Below are 17,410 nucleotides of genomic sequence, written 5' to 3'. Positions count from 1 at the left end.
TACAGATGCAGTGTCAAAACTGCTGAACAAATGAACCACGGAGGTCAATGATTTAAGTCCATTAAATCACTGTCATTCAACATCAATGCTAAAGCATTAAAAGGATAACATGAACATTTTCAGAACTTATCCTGGACAGCCTGTTGAATGAAAGAGGATGACAATGTTAAAGTTGTGGGATTTTTTTGGTTTGGTTTAATGCTAGCCTTAAAACCATGTTCCGAAAGACAAGCTTTTATTAAAATAACCTACTGTCAAACAAATAAGGGTAAAAAAAAAAAGTTCCTTGTGCCCTAAAGCTGCACTGTCTTGTATCTAAAGGCAGTAAAAGTCTAAGCATTCTGGATGCTCATAAACACATCATACTGTGGACAGTGCCAAATGAAATACACAGCAGAGAAAGCAGCTAGCATTCACAAGTCTATCTACAGTATAGATACACATGGCTACTGAAACCTTAACAGACTAAAATGTTCACTTACTGAACTTCCGCTGAAGAACCAACGTGCTTGTTCTCCGAAAAGCATTACTTTTCTGGGGGTAGTAATTTCTCCCACATTTCCCCTCTCTCCAAACCAGTGCAATTGAGAAAGTTGTCTAAAAATATTATTTGATCCTCTCAATGCAGAGGCAAATAGTATTCATGCCTCAAAAGAATCAGAATTTTATAGAAGTAAAGAGAGTCTTACCAAATGTCCAGCTTATATAACGCTCCCTCTCCCCACTAGGGATAAGGCATAAAAAACCCCAAAGAACAACACTGCATTGCCATGCATGACACAAGAAACAACAAAATGAGAACTAATACAGAGCAACTCTGTACCAGGAGGGACAAAATGAAGGGTCTATACCTTTTTTGTGGACTGGTGCCAGTGAGGAGCTCGATGAGAATGATTTTGGAGGACTGTTTGACAAGCGTGTGTTCATCCCTTCATTTGATGATGGGGTTTGGACTGCAGATATATCATTCATGTGGACATCACTGATGTACTCTGCAATTAATATTTGCATTATTTTATAAATTCTGCAAAAAAAATTTACTGCAGAATGAACAGTCACAATGGTCATGTAATTTATTTAACTACACTGTCAGGTCACTGGACATTTAGGAATGAAGCACCATTTCAATTCACATAACTTTTAAGAACAAAACCAAAAAAGCCCACTCTCCTGGGTTATCTCAAACCTTACCCAGTACAAATGTCTAGCTTTTCAAGGGAATTCAAAATGAATTCAGAACACCTAAACTGAAAAAAATAAATCAAGAAGGTGCATTGTTTACAAGTAAATCCACCTACCCTATTTGACCTATACACTCTCTACTGTATTCTACAACTCATTTTCACTCACACAGATATTCTGGCTAAGAATTTTACTATTTCAATTGCACATGAATAATGTATTACCTGAGAATCTGCTGTGTATCTGTACTTTGACAGTTCCTTGATTATTTAAAAATTCAGTGGTCTCTGAAGCAATGTTTGTGAAGACTTTTTCAAAGTCTTCCATAGAATTTGCTCGTTTAAGCTTGTTGCTTGGTATTTTTTCTTTCTGCCAATCTTTGGATGTAATTGAGTTATCATCATCCTGAATTAACATGGTTGTCTCTGCAGGATCCTCTAAGACAGGTTTGAAAATAGCATCATTTTCTGTTTTATCACAGGTACCACAGGATTCACAGGGCTGAAAGCCTACATCTGACTGGCTCTTGTCTTCTTCCATACTCTCTTCAACACTCATAGGCTGGGCATCTTCCAGTTCTACAACTGGTTCTTTAAGTTCTTCATGAAGCAAATCCATTAGACAACGCAAAAATTCTTGTGCATCCTAGGATTTTAAAAAAGTTTTACAAGTTTACAATCCATTATATTTGGAAGATAATAGAGTCATATCAGGAAAAGGTACATACAACTAAAACGATAGCTACAGCTGGCTATTAAAAAAGAATAAAGTAAATTCCTCTATCCCAGGTCTAATGTTCAAAAGAACTTTCATTTCCACGCCACATACTTGTTTCCTGCATCCATTTCTTACATGTCACCAGTAATCTTATCATACGAGTTTCCTCCAAAACACTTCAACTCCGAAAAATCTTATTTCAAAAACTAACAAAAATACTGCCATAGCTTACATGAATGATAAATGTAACTCAAGCAACTACCAACAGTGTGGTCGGACTCCAGCTCTGCTAGTAACGGAATGTTTTAGGGACAATTTTTTAAAACCTTCTGCAGCATCTTCAGCAAAGCAACCAGAACCTTGCTTTCACTGGGCACGGAAGTACTTTTTAATAAAATATTATGATGTACTTAGCCCGTCTTTCCAATTGCATCACACTGTCAACAAGATTTTAATTCTTCTTCTCAAGCCTGGACAAGATTCCTCAACTATCAGTGTTTCCACAAAGAGCTTTCAAGTATTACTACAAGTCTAATCCGTGCTTGGAAATATCTTAAAAGCCACCAAATTTCAACAACCCATGCAGCAACTTGCTTCCTGGCAATAGAGAATATCTAATAAAGCAAGCATGGGAGAAAACAATAGCCTGCTCTTGGCAACTACTACTGCTTCTATTTTCCTTTTTGTATTTTGGTTGTTCCTAATAATTTTTGCTGCTTAACATTCCCATCCATCATAGCAATTACTTATTAAGCTCACAACTGCTGACTACAAAACATTCTTTTTCTTAAAAAATACAACTATCAGATTTGAGGTTTGGATTTGGGTAATGAAAAAAAATCTAATATGTCTATTTGCTGGTAATCTTTTTACAAAAAAAAAAGACAACTCAAACCTTGAGACACACATTAACTGATAAACATTCTTCCTTAAGCAAGAATTCCTTTTTCTCCCTGAATATTGGCCGTGGCTGCCCAACTTGCAAGGCTGGGCAATAGGATAGTGTTGGTCATAAAAGACCTGCTTTGTTTTAATTGTTGCCATGAAACCTGCTAAACATACAACTGAAGTGTGATCCAGGCAGAACCTAAACCGGTTCTCATTAAGTTGTTGCTCTGCATGGAAAAAGACATTCTCATCAGTGTTCAAAGCTGCAAAACTTTCCATACAGTTTCTTTTCGGTTATCAAGATTGATTTTCTACTTTTCCAGAAATTCATGTGGTGCTTAAGAAATTAATGAGTAAATTAAAAAACATTGAAATTACTATTTAAACATTTACTTTACAGCTACATGCAGCATTTGAAGATTGAAACATGTGTTCTAATTCTCCACTCCACAAATATGAAACATACGAACTGAAACAGCAAAATTCCTTTGAATAACATCAGATTCCTGGAAGATATTAGTAAGCTTTTCTAATGACAGGGTTTAATTTTTCCTCTAGTCCAAGAGCTTTTAATAAAGTACTGCAAACTGTGTTAATGTAGCATGATACTTTATGAAGGATCAACTGAAGAGTGCCTTTACTATATAATAATCCATGCCTATTTAACAAGTTACCAACTTACAGTTCCCACAATATTCCTTACGAAACACACAGCAATGGTGGTTTTTTCCCGAAGATACTAAATGAAAACGGGATACTGTATATTTAATTTTTAAAAAAACATAACTGGTAGATGAATATAAAAAAATCTACTATATTCTTTTATACTTTTGCAGACCTTTATTTTGTTTTCTGGGACTGCTTAAATATAAGCAGCATTATTTCACTCAGTGGAAAAGTTTTAGACACGTATTATTTTAATTTTCCTGAAAAAAGGGAAACAGAGTTATTCTCAGAAGCTGAAGGGCTTTCAAGAATTTGATATAAACAAACACAAAATGCTCCTTAACTGTTGATGATTCAGTTTCAGATGATCTACATTTGAAGCATATAAACTGAAGTTTATGTTGCATTTGCTTTAAATAAATACAGGACGCATAGTATCTTAAGCATTAAATTTAAAAATAAGAGATAACTTTATGTCTTAGTCAGGTTTAAAAGACATCAGAAAGTTTCACCTGTTGAGAGTAGCCTCTAAACGTTGGATTAACAGCTTTAATTCCTTGAAATAAACCAGTAGGAACAACAGAACCAGGCCTAAAGAAAAAAAAAGTTTTAAATATGTAAATGTACATAAAAAAACAAGCATTGAAGTAGAATTTTCTATCTTTACTGGGTTCATAATTTTACCTGCAACTGAACTATAACACGTCTAATACCAATAATATTAATCTTACCCAAACATAATATTGGTATTGAATTATTAATTATGCAATTTAAAAAAAATCTGTCATCCAACAGATATAGAGACTGCATCGGGCCTTTTATGCCAAGATTCTTGCCAGATTACCAGATGACAAATCAGACATACTCTTGGCACTATGAACAATTACTGTTTCTGTAGCTTTGTAGTTACATTTTCTTAAGTATTTTCTTAGACAGAGTTAACAGAAATTCCATACAAGGAAATAAGAGAAATTGATAAAACATTGACACAGAATGAAGGACACAGAGAAGATAAAGTAATTAAAGATTTTATAGGTATTTATGGCAGATATAAACTTATTTTTAAAAGTATAATGCTACTTTGTATAGTGTTTATCATCTCTTTCTTGTCAGGTCTTCCTTACTACAATTTATATCAATTATTTGTCCTATTTTTGGTAGATATGGAAAAGAACACGGTATAAGGATTGTTTAAATCCTGCAAGTTAGTCTTTCCTTCTTTAATTTATAAGAGTAATACTGTGATACACAAAAAATAAAAATTAGAAACCTAGGACAGATGAATGCATCCTTCACGATTCTGGAATTCATTTATAATCATTTCGTCACCAAAATGATGCCATACCTGCTTTTGTGCCAAAGTTCCGTCATCAGCTTGAGATAACTTTTACAAATTGCCGGTTTCTTATCTGTTCGGGCTAAGCCTCCACAGTCAAGAAAAAAGTGTGTCAAAGGTGGGCTGATTAAAAAGGAGAAAATAGAGGGGTTTTTTCAGGTTGTTTCAGGTTGTTAAAATGCAAGAGGAAAACCACATTTCATACAAGATTATTAAAAAAATAAGAGTAATACTATTATGTAATCTAACAACTTCATTTCCTACATGCTTAAATGCTGCAACCAAACTTTTCCTAGTAGGACAACTTCAGCAGTACAGCAACACTGCTCCTCGAATGTATTCTGACATTTGTTAAAGGACCAGAATTGTCTAATGGGATTCAAATTCAAGGCAATTCCTGCTAGCCATCACAAGTACACACGTACCACTACAGCAACAATCACCATAAACCTATACATAAATAGCATCTGAAATTTTCTTTTATCTAGAATCCAATAGTGCCACATGATATTTGTAGGTAAACAATTTATACTTAAATGATTATTTATATGTTTACTACCTCACAGATTCTATCTCTTCTCTCCATTCAGCCCCCTTTTGAAGTCACAATCCCTCATACGTATTGGACCTGTTTTTATCCATGAAAGGAGATATGCCAGCATACTTGCAAAATTGGGCATTTCTCAACATAGTAATTTCCTCATGATTAGATGCGTTGTCCACTTTACCTTCTAGACAGATTTGCCTCAGTTCTCCTCTCTCTCAACAGAGGATCTCAGCGAAGTCTACTTCGCCCTGTATCCCATCTTGGACTGCAGCCAAAAGCAGATGCATACAGTAAGCACGTATGATATATGCTAAAGTACTGTCCCCACCTAACCATTTCTAGTGCAAGAACTAGATTATCTCTTCAGCTTTTGTAGATTTCTCCTTCATGGTCTTGTCTGGTATCCCTGTGGGGTAAGAAGATTTTGCATTCTAGCCGTTCCTAGGATGATTTAGCATACAACAACCCAGATGCACTGTTTGTAAGCACTGAATTTGGACCTATTGATCTTAATATGTCTCTCTTTTTTAATTAGGGCTTATTCTTATGCATTTCCTTTGATTTCTTCTGTAGCAGAAAAAAACCCCAACCTACAAATTTAATAGCTTTTATCAGATTTTCTTCTAGTTTTTAGAACTGTATATATTTTTATTTAGAGAGTGAGGAATTAAGATGAAACAGGGAAAAAACTGAGTATATACCACAATACTTTTTTTTCTCCTATCAGTGACACAATTGTTTATAGTATATAAGATGGAGATTTAACAAATACACAACTTCCATGGTAGTGCACCCCTTCAAAATCCTTAAGTCCTTCTTGAGAAAATGCATGTGTAAGCAAATACAAAACTACATTTACAACCATTTTCCTTACCAGTTGGAAAGAGCTTGTAAAGCTGCATTCATGTAACAAGTGTTTCCAATATTTTTTAATCCTGTTAGACCTGAAAAACAGAGTGAATATTCAGCAAGTCTGTTAATCCAACAGAAGACATATTAAAGAAAATACTTCCTAGAAAATATGTACTAATTAAAATACTCATGTAACACTTCTGATGCCAATTATAATTTGGAGACGTAACTAAAAGAAACATAGGGCTCCTAAAGGAATACTAATCTAACTAGAAATAGTAATTAAGTGCTTTGATCTCGGCTGACTAAAACACTTTAGACAAGTAGATTGTATTTCAGTTTACTAATTTTTTGACGTTTTATGACAGCTGCAGATTGTAATTTAAAATGTTTGTCAATATTTACATTTTACTTGAACTTCACGATTTACCTGTTCAGTTAAGTTGTTGTTATGCTGTGCATGTAAACATCAGTCATATTACCAAAAGCTTCTCAAGGAAGATTTCATTTTTCTGTCTTGAGTTCATGCTATTAGTCAGATTATGCTAAACATTCAAAACCTACTCTGCATGTGATTATACCAGAATCAGAATTATGATTACTTACGATCAGTCTTTTTTCTGTGCCAATTATATGCCCTTATTTTTATACATAGACTGCTCAGTTTAGACTTCCCCACAGAATTTATTTCCAAGCCCAGATTTTTTACTTTCTTTACTGATACCCACACATTCCACACACATAAAAGTTGCGATTAACGTATATTTTTCCAGTGATTACGGAGTCATGAAAAATGCTCTCTAATATTTGAGGAGAGGCAATTTAAGCAAGTCATAATTATCATATGATCTCACTTTTTAAAAATTAATCTGAAACACCTACTATTCATAGCTACTACAGTGTTAAATTAATGAAGTAATTAATTTCAAAATAAAACTGCTTTTGTGTGAGAAAAGAATAACATTTATAAGCAAAGAATCAGTAAGAATGGAAAACTTAAAACATTCAGCAATCAACACCATCGGCTCTATGCAATCCTTGAAGTATAGGAACTACCCCAAACATTTTAATCTGTTGCAAAAAATAAAGCTTACTAATAAAAACCTTTTAAATCTAAAAAAAAAAATTTGGTTACTTCAGTTGAATTTTCTAATGCACAGGACTTCATTTTTAAGTTTTAAAAGGTTCTTCAATCTGTCTGAATGGAAATATAGTCCTGCTTCCCACATCTGAACCTGCATTCTGGCCTTCCAATTTCTGATACAAAAAGTATGGTCATTCTTACTGAAATTGGAAACTAAGAACAGTCATAGTTTTTGTTTATTTTTTAATGAGTTTTTTTAACAGCAGATGACATATCAGGAAGGTATCAGTTTCCCAGCCTGCAGTGTTGCAAGTGAAGTTTTTGAATAGACTTCTTTTCTTGCGAAGATATATTCTGATGTTTACTTCATCAAAAGCATTTCAAAAGAAATTGTAAGAACAATTGTGACAACAAAGGTAAGATGGAGCTAAAGAATTGTTTTTTTCTTTCAATTTGAGAAATGTATTAACACAGTCACATCAATGAAATTTTCACTTTAATGAAATTCTACTTGTATTTTACTTCTATACAAGTTACATTCCCAAAAGAAGATACACAAATACATACATTGGTAGGAGAAACTAACTGGGAATAAAACACATGGTTTTATGATTTAAGGGCAGATGGCATATTAGTGGGATGGTGACAGACCCAGAAAGACTGTGCCAGACAACAGAAGGGGCAAAGTAGGTTTTTTTGGCCAATGCCAGCAGACTTCAGAGAGGGAAAGTTGGGGGTAGGTGAGAAATGAGATCCATAAATTAGAATAACTCTTTTATCATCACTAATTGAAAGCAAACTGCTTTGACATATGCATTGGCATCTCAAAAACAACCGCTTAACAATCTGCTGGTCAGATTTTTCTAAGAAAATGGTAGTTAGAAATATTTTCTTTACTAAAAAATACCCTTTTTTACATGATCAATACCAATTTGAGACTCGTAAGAAATAATAATTATTATGTTCTCTTATGAAATGAGAAATTAAGGCTCCACTGTTTGGGGTTTCATCAACTCTTATTTTCATCTTTATAATAGTTTAATATTAGGATGAGGTAACCCTTTACACCAGAAAGTTTGGCAGTGCATGAAATCCATTACTGAAAAGCAGAAAACAAAAAACCAAAAACCCATACTGGGATACTACAGGCTCAGAAAAGGGTTACCCAAAATGCAGGAAAGCACTCCAATCAGAAACCTTTTAGGACAGGATAAAACATTAGAACAGATTTTATAAAAAACTATTTTTACCGGAGTGGCTAGAACACCAGCTACACTAAACATTACTCCAACGTGCTTTCTTATTTTTGTTGCTGCTTGCATGCGTGCAGTACATTTATCACTGCAGCCTCTGCTCTGAAGGTACGTAAAGACTCCTGCAATAAAGGTGAAACTAAAAATAAAGATCTTAGTTGGAGCAGAATAGGAAACAGTCCTACTTAGAATAAAACTAAGCTAGAGAACAGACTTGGAGACATACATGTGCAATAAAGGGCAATAAAGTGATGGATTTTGCTTTTATTACCTCTAGTCTTTAATTCATCTTCTTCCACTTCTATATCTAAGTCATCAAATACAGCTGCTAATGGAATCTTCAGTGTGGAATTACTAGGTATTTTAAAATCCTTATAAGGAAAACAAGAAAAAAGTATATTTACCTGTATTTATCAATTTTCCAAATAATTAAGCTTACATATAATTTCACCAACAAATCTAGGAATCGAAAGTTATATGAATGCATCTTGAAATCTCACTGCACATAAAGTGAGAATAATAGGATTCCACAGCTACCCTGATAAAGCCTACTAAAAAAATCCCGTATTTTTGTTTCCAGATTAGCAGTGACAACATTGCATGATTTGATGACGACAGCTGAAGAATCAAAACAGCAAGTTACAGTATTCCTTTCCCTTAGATAACAAACAGTAAGCCAGCACTGAAAAGCTAACACGGTAGTCAAATAAAAATTAGTGTAGATGTTTTTGATATGCCACCAGATGGCTCACTACATTTAACAAAGACAAACTAAACTGTTGGAAGCAAAATGTACAAATAGAGAAAAAAAGTATTAGACTGGCCGGTATTTATTGCATGACAAGCTCTTCTTGTGAGCATATAAATAGAAATTCTAAACAAAGCATTTGACAGACTTTGCAAGTTCTACTGATTTTTCTGTGTATTATAAGCTGTTGTAATCTTCCAATGAAATGGGTAAGTACAATAGAACAGACATTCAGAAGCCTGAACCCAGCTTTATATCAAGTCACCAGAATTTCTAGACAACAGAAGTTTAAAAAAAAAAAATTCCAATGGTACTATTCCAGTTGAGCTGCTGGCATTTTATGAGAAAATGATCAGATTACATTATTATTAAATACTAAACTTTGAAGTGAAAATATTAAATGATATTTCCTCTCTACATACAATGAACAACTGCCATCTTTCTGTCCAACCTGTGCATCATGGTATCTCTTCCATAGTTCTATGCCTCAAACAAAACCGTTTTAGAAATACCATACTTGTGTCAGTTTTAACTGAGTTACCTGTCATTTTCATACAAGTATGTTAAATGTGCAGTAAAGACATAACACCTTTTTTCAGATACATGCATTATGCCAATCAATTACACTTAAGAAATCACAGCATAACATTCTCCAAGACAACACTTATCTAGAAAAAAAATTATCAGAGTGAACAGTACTGATGCTGGTAAAGACTCATGTAACCAGAAGATAACAACAAACCAAACCAAACCTAAACAAACCTTGTTGAAATTGCAGAAGAACAAGACAAGCAAACAGCATATTTCAAAATTCTCTGTGTAACATCTGCTTTGCTCGTTTTTTTCCTCTGACTTGTCTCCAGTACTAGCTAGTGCTTTATTCATTACCTTACTCTTTAGATCCTATGTTAATTCTTAATAAACATGGCATAAGGAACAGCTAAGCGCTTCTATAAAGTCTTGTATTTAATGTCATAATCATATAAAAACACTACAATCTTAAGCCTCTGTTTTACTCGACTAATGTCAGCTTTTTTTGTCATTCTACACCAATATTACACACATATATAGAATATACATAGGTTACTACTGCCTTCTTCGTAAATTCTTGCATTGTAGTTAAATTCTTACCTATTCAGGAGTGTTTGTGTGTATACCATTCCACTGGAAAAAATGTTCCCCACACACATACATACACAAAAATCAAGACCTTTTGAGTCATTTATCCGAACTGAAAACTAGACATGTTTAAACCTCAGAAACTAAGGTATAGGAATCTCTTTAAGTGTCTGATATTACTAGCTGAATGAGGTTAACAATTATCATATATTTCTCTAAAAGTACGGTGCTTGTATGAATGAATTTGTATCTTAGGCAAGTATCCATAAACACATACTAAGGCATTCTGCTGCTCCCTGTAAATTAGCCAGTAATTACTGTAATGAGTTTTGTAAACAACATTTTCAAGAGCTGACAGAATGGGGAAGCACAGGTGAACTCTTTCAATCTTGTAACCTTAAATTTAACCCTGCGATTTTTCTGTACCTTATAGTTTATTGTAGATTACAAACAATTAGACAGTAAGATGAAAAAAGCATTCTTAGGAAGCATGCAGTACACAGAGACAGAACACAGAAGCTGGGCACTGTCTTTTTAAAGAAATTTTATAAAATTAGAGAGAAATTAATGGAAAGTTCAGCCACAAGAGAGGAGGAAAAGTCAGTCTCACTTGAGAGAAGACACAATGTTTCTGCAAAGCTACCGCTGCTTTTGTTTCATTAGGTCAAAAAATACCTGCACACTATTTTCTTGTGCTTGGTGAGACAGTCTTGCATTTGGTAGTGCAGAATGAGATCCTAATTTTCTATCCAGGAATACTTCCTTACTACAGGCATAACACCAAACACGGAGTGTAGTAAGGTTGACAGTTAGACAGTGTTTTGTCTCCTAAAACAGAACAAAAAACAAAACTGTGATTCAGAAATTTGGAATAATACTGATAAATGCAGGCTAGAATAGAAGTATTAAACTCTAGAACTTTCAACAAAGAAACAAATATATGTGTTAGAATATTTAAAAACAGCAATTCAATTACTGAATTTCTAGCACAAACTATCCAGCACTCATTTTCAGTACAAATCAGTCAAAGTAGCAACAAGGTACAATCAGAATCTAGGCCATTGTCACATCTGACATGCCTTGGTGTAATTACAACAGTAAGAAGAAAGCCTATTGTCAGAAGTGTTAAAATTCACAACAAACCAATTTTCCAGGAATGTCTGCTATTGGTCATAAAGGCAGCCGCTGCCTCTACAGTAAGGGCAGTGTTTATTTCTACCGGTTTGCTGTAGGAAATTCCAAGCTATTTAACAGTCAATCAGAAGAGTAAGGTAAGATTTTAAGTTCAGTTAGAGGTGTTCGCATCAAAACAAACATTCTAGATTCAATTAGTTCTTTTGTTAACAGCTTCATACTGTGAAGCAGTATAAAAATTTGACAGATGGAGAATATTTTTACTGTTCTGATCTTCATCTTTCTTTTTTAACCTCTTTGCTTACTGTAAGATTGTGTACACAGTTGCTATCTAAGTATTTCCACCAATCCTTCCTGTATTTCTTCCCTATATGTTGGCACCAGACAGGTTTCTAGACAATGAGGAATTTACTAGAAATTGTGAAAATACTACAACTGCTGCATCCTGTCCAAGTTCCTCCTCTTCTCATTTAATAAGGCCTTGTACAAGAACAATGTTTTTAATATAAACTGTGGGCTACAATTTCTTTAAGTAGCCCCCCCCCAAACATCAGAAACATCAGATTATGTAAATATCTCAGCCAATTTTAATCATGAGAATATACTTAATTCTGCAGCTTCAGCTGCATAAATAATTACAAGTCTCCAGAGCAACAGCTTATTAAATTTCTTGAAGTGGACACAATGAACATGATTATTTGCAGTACAGGGAGCCTTGCTGGTGGAAACTGGAGTAAGCAGAAATAAACTGATTTATATCAACATTGTTTCTCTCATTTTAGCGAGTTTATTGAGATTTTTACTGGCAAGAAAAATACAGAAGAGGGCTTACTATCCAGAAATTAAAATTAAGTAACAAGAAAATCAAGACAAGGATGTCACTGACAGCAAACAACCTATCCATTCCCTTTCTCTTACCTGTCAAGTACGTAACATTGAAAAAACAGAATGTACAGCAGGAATAAACTACTGTAGAAAGCCAAGAGGTATAAAATAGTAGGCAAGAAATTCAGGAACCATCTGTTCCCTAACTGCACTGCAAAAGCAGCTCGTTTATGTATCTATAGTAAAGGCTTTAGAACTGTGATTCAGCTTAAATAGCTGGCAAAAAAGAAAAAGTATTTGTATAGATTTATATTAACGCACTATTGATTTGTATAAATACGCACTCCTTTCAAGGCCCTGCTTCCAAAAAAGAAAAAAAAAAGTCAGGAGTGGTAATAAAGTATAGTCATAAAGCATACTTCTAAGACCCTGGTATATACTATTTGCTCATTTTAATAGTCACCAGGGGTTTTTTTTAGTATTTTTAAGGACCAAAAATTGCTCAGTGCTTAGATGTCTTTTCCGACAGACAAACTGTAAATTGGATTAAATTTCATTTAATCAGAAAGTCACAAATTCTGAAATGACGTTAGTAAAACTGCCATCCCTCTGTCCCCGGCATATTTGTTAAGAGACTTGCATGTGTGTGCACAGAACAGACAGCAAACAGATGCACTCAAGCTGTCCAACCTTGCCAGAAATTGGCATGCTAAGGAACATAGTGCACATACTCCACTGCTCCTACCAAGCTGGATCCAAAAATCAGGACATAGCAGTAAAGGATATGCTCAGCTCAGTCTACAGGTTCTTTATCTGTGGCCACTGGGAGGGAGCATAATGCAGAAACAAAGCACCTCTTTCTGGTAATTTATACTTCCTATCTTACACCTGCTCAGCTCTCATCTTCATTAATCCAAGCTCCCTCCTCTTATCCATCAGGCAGCCACAATCCTAAAAAGTTAGACAGAAGTAGCGAAGTACTACATAAAAGCTGAAGTACTCAAGAAATCTTTTGTCCACGCAGCTTGCAAATCATCAGTAATTGTTGTTCTTTTTTTTTTTAATTTTCACCATGTTCTTTTAAGGAACACAATAATGTCAGAATTACATAAATAATTATGCAGCTGCATGAAGACTGTGAACGCACATACTGCTAAACTAGGAAGACCGGCTTCTATAGTTGAAAAATAATCGTAGCTAATCAAATTTCCAAACACTTATGCGAACACAGGTTACTGACTTCACTAAAATGAGTAAAAAAAGTTCAAGTAAGTTCAACACTGCTTCAAGTAACTGTTCTCGTAGCAAATACACATACCTGGGAATGGGTGGTACTGTGATCAACATGGGATTCACCACAGCCAACATATGTACATCTGTTCTGTTGGGCAAGATATAAAGAAGTATACAGAATTAAAAAGTGGTGTCAAACAGGTTTACAGAATAGTAATATAGTGCCAGTCCCTTTAAAATTCACTCAAATTTCAAACTTGCAGATTCCTACACAAACGAAGAGACATGCACAGTAGGTGTTAAAATAAACATCACCTAAAGCAAATAAGAATGCTGCAAGATTAACTCAACTCTCATTGGTGGGCAGCATTAGACATTTAACGTGTTTGGAAAATAATTCTTTGGCAATTTGGATGTATTTATTTAGATTAAGGTCAATATGTATTTTTTATAATTCATTATTTGATAGATATTGTTACAGAAAATATGAAGTTAGCCCAGTGTCTAAAATACTGAATTGCAACAGCCTCGGAACATGACACATTTATACAAAAATGCCCCTATCTGCAGTGCCTGTTTATCAGAATATTACTTCACAATTAATTAGTTTTTTCACCTTTAGATATCCATATAGTGCTGGTAACTCTTAAGTACTTACTACATTCTAGTTATAACATGCAAAATAATTGTGGATTTTAATTGTGCTAATTGCAAAACATATTTTCCTGAGTTGAGAGAGGAATCTTGCAGCTGCCACTCTTCAAGCAATTTGCATTAATTCCTCATTTGCATGAGTCAAGACAATCTCACAAGAGGGTACAGCACATTATCTGTATAACTCCCTAAGCATGTTAATTTATACAGTCAAATAGCAGCAGAACACAGTCAATTTTCTATATTAAATAATCACAGATATTTGTTAAGTTACGGGTAGTTAACATGCTGGTATCTCACCATGTTTTTCTACTGAAAAAGGTGAAGGCAAGATGCCAATTCATCCAAGAGGAGATACATCACAGCATGACACTAAGCATCTTACTGCAATTACAAAACTCTCCTATGGAAATGTTGGTATGAAATTGAGTTTTTCAGTAAAAGTTTAAGAGCTCTAAGTAAGAAATAAAAAACACCTTTTAAGCTTCACAGCATTTCCCCACTTGCCAGGCTGATGCATCCCTGAACACTTCTTCCTACTCTCAAGAGGGTTTTTACATGTAATTAAACTTCAAGACATCTAACAAAAAGACATTAAATACTGTTTCTTTTCCCCATCATTTCTACCTCTTATTGACAGAGGGAGCAAAATAATCTGATCTCTTAACTGTTACAATAGTCCACTTAAACATAAACTAATGAAGTTGGTGTCACAGCCTAGATATCTTCCTGACAGAACTTGGACAAAAGTTGCCATGAAATGAAGTCAAGCCTACGGAGCGAAATTTCAATCTCTGGAAACAGCTGTACGTCTGAAGAATTCATGAGACATTTTAAAAACTAAAGTAGCTATATACTTTCCTGTTGGTATCATAGATCAATCAGAAGCAACTTTTTCAGAGACTTTTTTTTAAAATTCACTGAAAATTACATTTTTTGTAGACAGCAAGAAGAGCAAGGCATATTTAAGAAAGAATTATATACAGGGTAAAGACTGTACAAAATTCGTACAAAGTTTGAAGAATGTTTATACCACCTTCTACAAGTTTCAAAGTAAGTTTTTTCTTTGTTTGGCTTAATAATAAAGAAGCCAGAGTATGTATTTTTATGCTGTAAAAAGTCAGCATTGTTATTGCTGATAACTGTAGTAATAACATTGCTAGATGTTATTACTACAAATGCTAAGAGACGCTTATAAAAAGTAAATTATTTCAGGAATAATATATTATTTTTCAGATCTACAGACCTGGGGAAAAGATTTAAAAAAAAAAATCTTAAGAGCTAAAAAATATCATAACTCAAGAAGAAACCTTAATATGCCTGCTTCTTATCCAAAAAATCTCATTTACAACGCAGTACCTGATAGACGGTAAATAACTTTAAAAATAGAAAACTGCACAAGAGGGTTTGCTTTTAAATAATAACTTAAAGAAACTAATTTGAGGAACTTCATTATAGTTGTTTCTTAAAAAAAATACTACCAACTTTAGCTACAGATTACTAGAGAAGGACCCTACCATGGAACAACAGAACAACTTACCTCTAGGCATGCCCAAAGGTTGGGTCCTCTGACTTTACAGTCCTGACAAGAGCCCTATTAAAGTTAAACACACAAGCAAAATATTATTTCACTCACTTTCACCAGTAAACAACTTCGAGACAAAACAAGAGAAAACACTGTAAAGCTCCATATCAGCTGCATAAATTTAAGACAAAAAAAAAGATGTGTTGATAACCAACCCAATTTTTTTCTTGCTTCACATGATCTTAAGAGCAGCATAGTTTTCTAGTAAATCCTTGGATTTCTCTCTAAGTTTTCATCTTAAACCAAAAATTATTCTTCTAAATAAAGCATAAGCACATATCATATCACATTATTATAAAAACCCTCAAAATTGGCATTTTCTATAAATTTAACATAAAAAGAAATGAAAGTGATAGAACTGGTAATAACTGCACATTCCTATTTGCAGACTGTCAACACTACCTGCAAAGGTTTACAAAAAAAGATGCAACACTAGAGAAATAAGATAACCCTCTGCAGCAAACTAACTGTTACACTTTTCAGATAAAGACATTTAGCACCACAAGGAGAAAAGATTTGGCTTTTCATCACCTCCCAGCTACTAAAATGGGTTACAAGATCTTTCTTTGTTCATTTATTAATACTAGATGGAAACCAAGAGTTCAGGTAGGAGCAGTTTCTCAAATTGTGGCTCTGCCATCAAAAAGTGAGCTGTTAACCAAGAAAAGCTTAAGCATAAATTTCTTTGTTCCAGTTTCTACCTGAAGTCAAGTCACTTATACTATATTACATTAACATTCCAAATAACTAACTGCTACAATGGCGGTGTCTGAAAATAAATTTCAGCTTGGTGTTATGCTAACTCTTTTAACTAATGTTTACATTAAAATGTCACTTGCCTTGGAAAACACTGCTGGGAAAGGTACTCTTTAAGTGTTAACTACTGAAAAATAGTTTTTCAGTTTTATCAAGCCCATAATTCTTCCTGTACGTTTTTTAAACCTTACTATTCCAGTACAGGAGATCTTACCCATAAGCAACATCTAAATGCGTCTTGTAACTAATAATACATGACAAGATATGTAGCTAAAACAAGTGACCAGAGTTAACCGTGATAGGAAGAAAGTAAGCTGCTACAACTCACATGAGATTTCTGTATCAATTCCTCTTTTGTTATCTCACCAACCGATTCCAAGTGTGGGCAGTTGCTGCCAGGCGATGACATTTCAGAAGCTGTATTTTCTGAGATCCTGTAGCCGGGATTTTCAGGACCAGGGAATCACTTGACAACAGAAGTAAGAGTAAGTAAAACCCAATTCCTTACAGTAGGCAGCAATATTAGATTTTTAATATGCAACATATACATAACTTCTTTCTTTTAAAAGAATGTGTCTACTTAAAGTAAGTTAGTATAAATAAGCAAACTTTATTAACAGTAAGATAATCTAATAGTTCAAATTCAACACAGCTGACTTCTAAAACAAAATCCTCTGACTTTTAGGGCATAAACTAACAGAACTCTGGATGGAGCAGAGCTGGTTTGGATTAATTAACTTCCTGGTCTCTTCCATGGCACCCCAATGATACAAAAATTACAGTTTTCAAGCCTACCTAGAATTATTGGTGGCTTTGACAGTATATTCTGGA

At 34.2% G+C, this 17,410-nt stretch overlaps 1 protein-coding gene across 2 annotated transcripts in view; it reads right to left on the bottom strand.

Moving 5' to 3' along the window:
• Nucleotides 1-17,032, bottom strand: part of USP33 (ubiquitin specific peptidase 33) — a 36,907-nt gene extending 19,875 nt beyond the window's left edge. Inside the window, exons 1-10 of one of the 2 annotated variants that reach the window (XM_010294467.1) lie at nucleotides 16,908-17,032; nucleotides 15,779-15,832; nucleotides 13,670-13,732; nucleotides 11,068-11,220; nucleotides 8,797-8,896; nucleotides 6,211-6,280; nucleotides 4,799-4,912; nucleotides 3,966-4,044; nucleotides 1,407-1,827; nucleotides 852-992 (exon numbers count right to left, since the gene is read on the bottom strand). In XM_010294467.1, coding sequence (XP_010292769.1) covers nucleotides 852-992; nucleotides 1,407-1,827; nucleotides 3,966-4,044; nucleotides 4,799-4,912; nucleotides 6,211-6,280; nucleotides 8,797-8,896; nucleotides 11,068-11,220; nucleotides 13,670-13,732; nucleotides 15,779-15,832; nucleotides 16,908-16,988 — 1,276 coding nt within the window. In that variant the 5' untranslated portion in view covers nucleotides 16,989-17,032. The remainder of the gene's footprint in view (nucleotides 1-851; nucleotides 993-1,406; nucleotides 1,828-3,965; nucleotides 4,045-4,798; nucleotides 4,913-6,210; nucleotides 6,281-8,796; nucleotides 8,897-11,067; nucleotides 11,221-13,669; nucleotides 13,733-15,778; nucleotides 15,833-16,907) is intronic. The other variant, XM_010294468.1, reaches the window with a different exon arrangement.
• Between the last annotated feature and the right edge of the window lie 378 nt (nucleotides 17,033-17,410).

This window comes from Phaethon lepturus, unplaced genomic scaffold (assembly GCF_000687285.1).
Source record: "Phaethon lepturus isolate BGI_N335 unplaced genomic scaffold, ASM68728v1 scaffold19569, whole genome shotgun sequence".
In the NCBI taxonomy this organism is placed as follows: domain Eukaryota; kingdom Metazoa; phylum Chordata; class Aves; order Phaethontiformes; family Phaethontidae; genus Phaethon; species Phaethon lepturus.
Note: the sequence above shows the minus strand (reverse complement) of the source record. Positions and strands in the feature narration are given on the sequence as shown.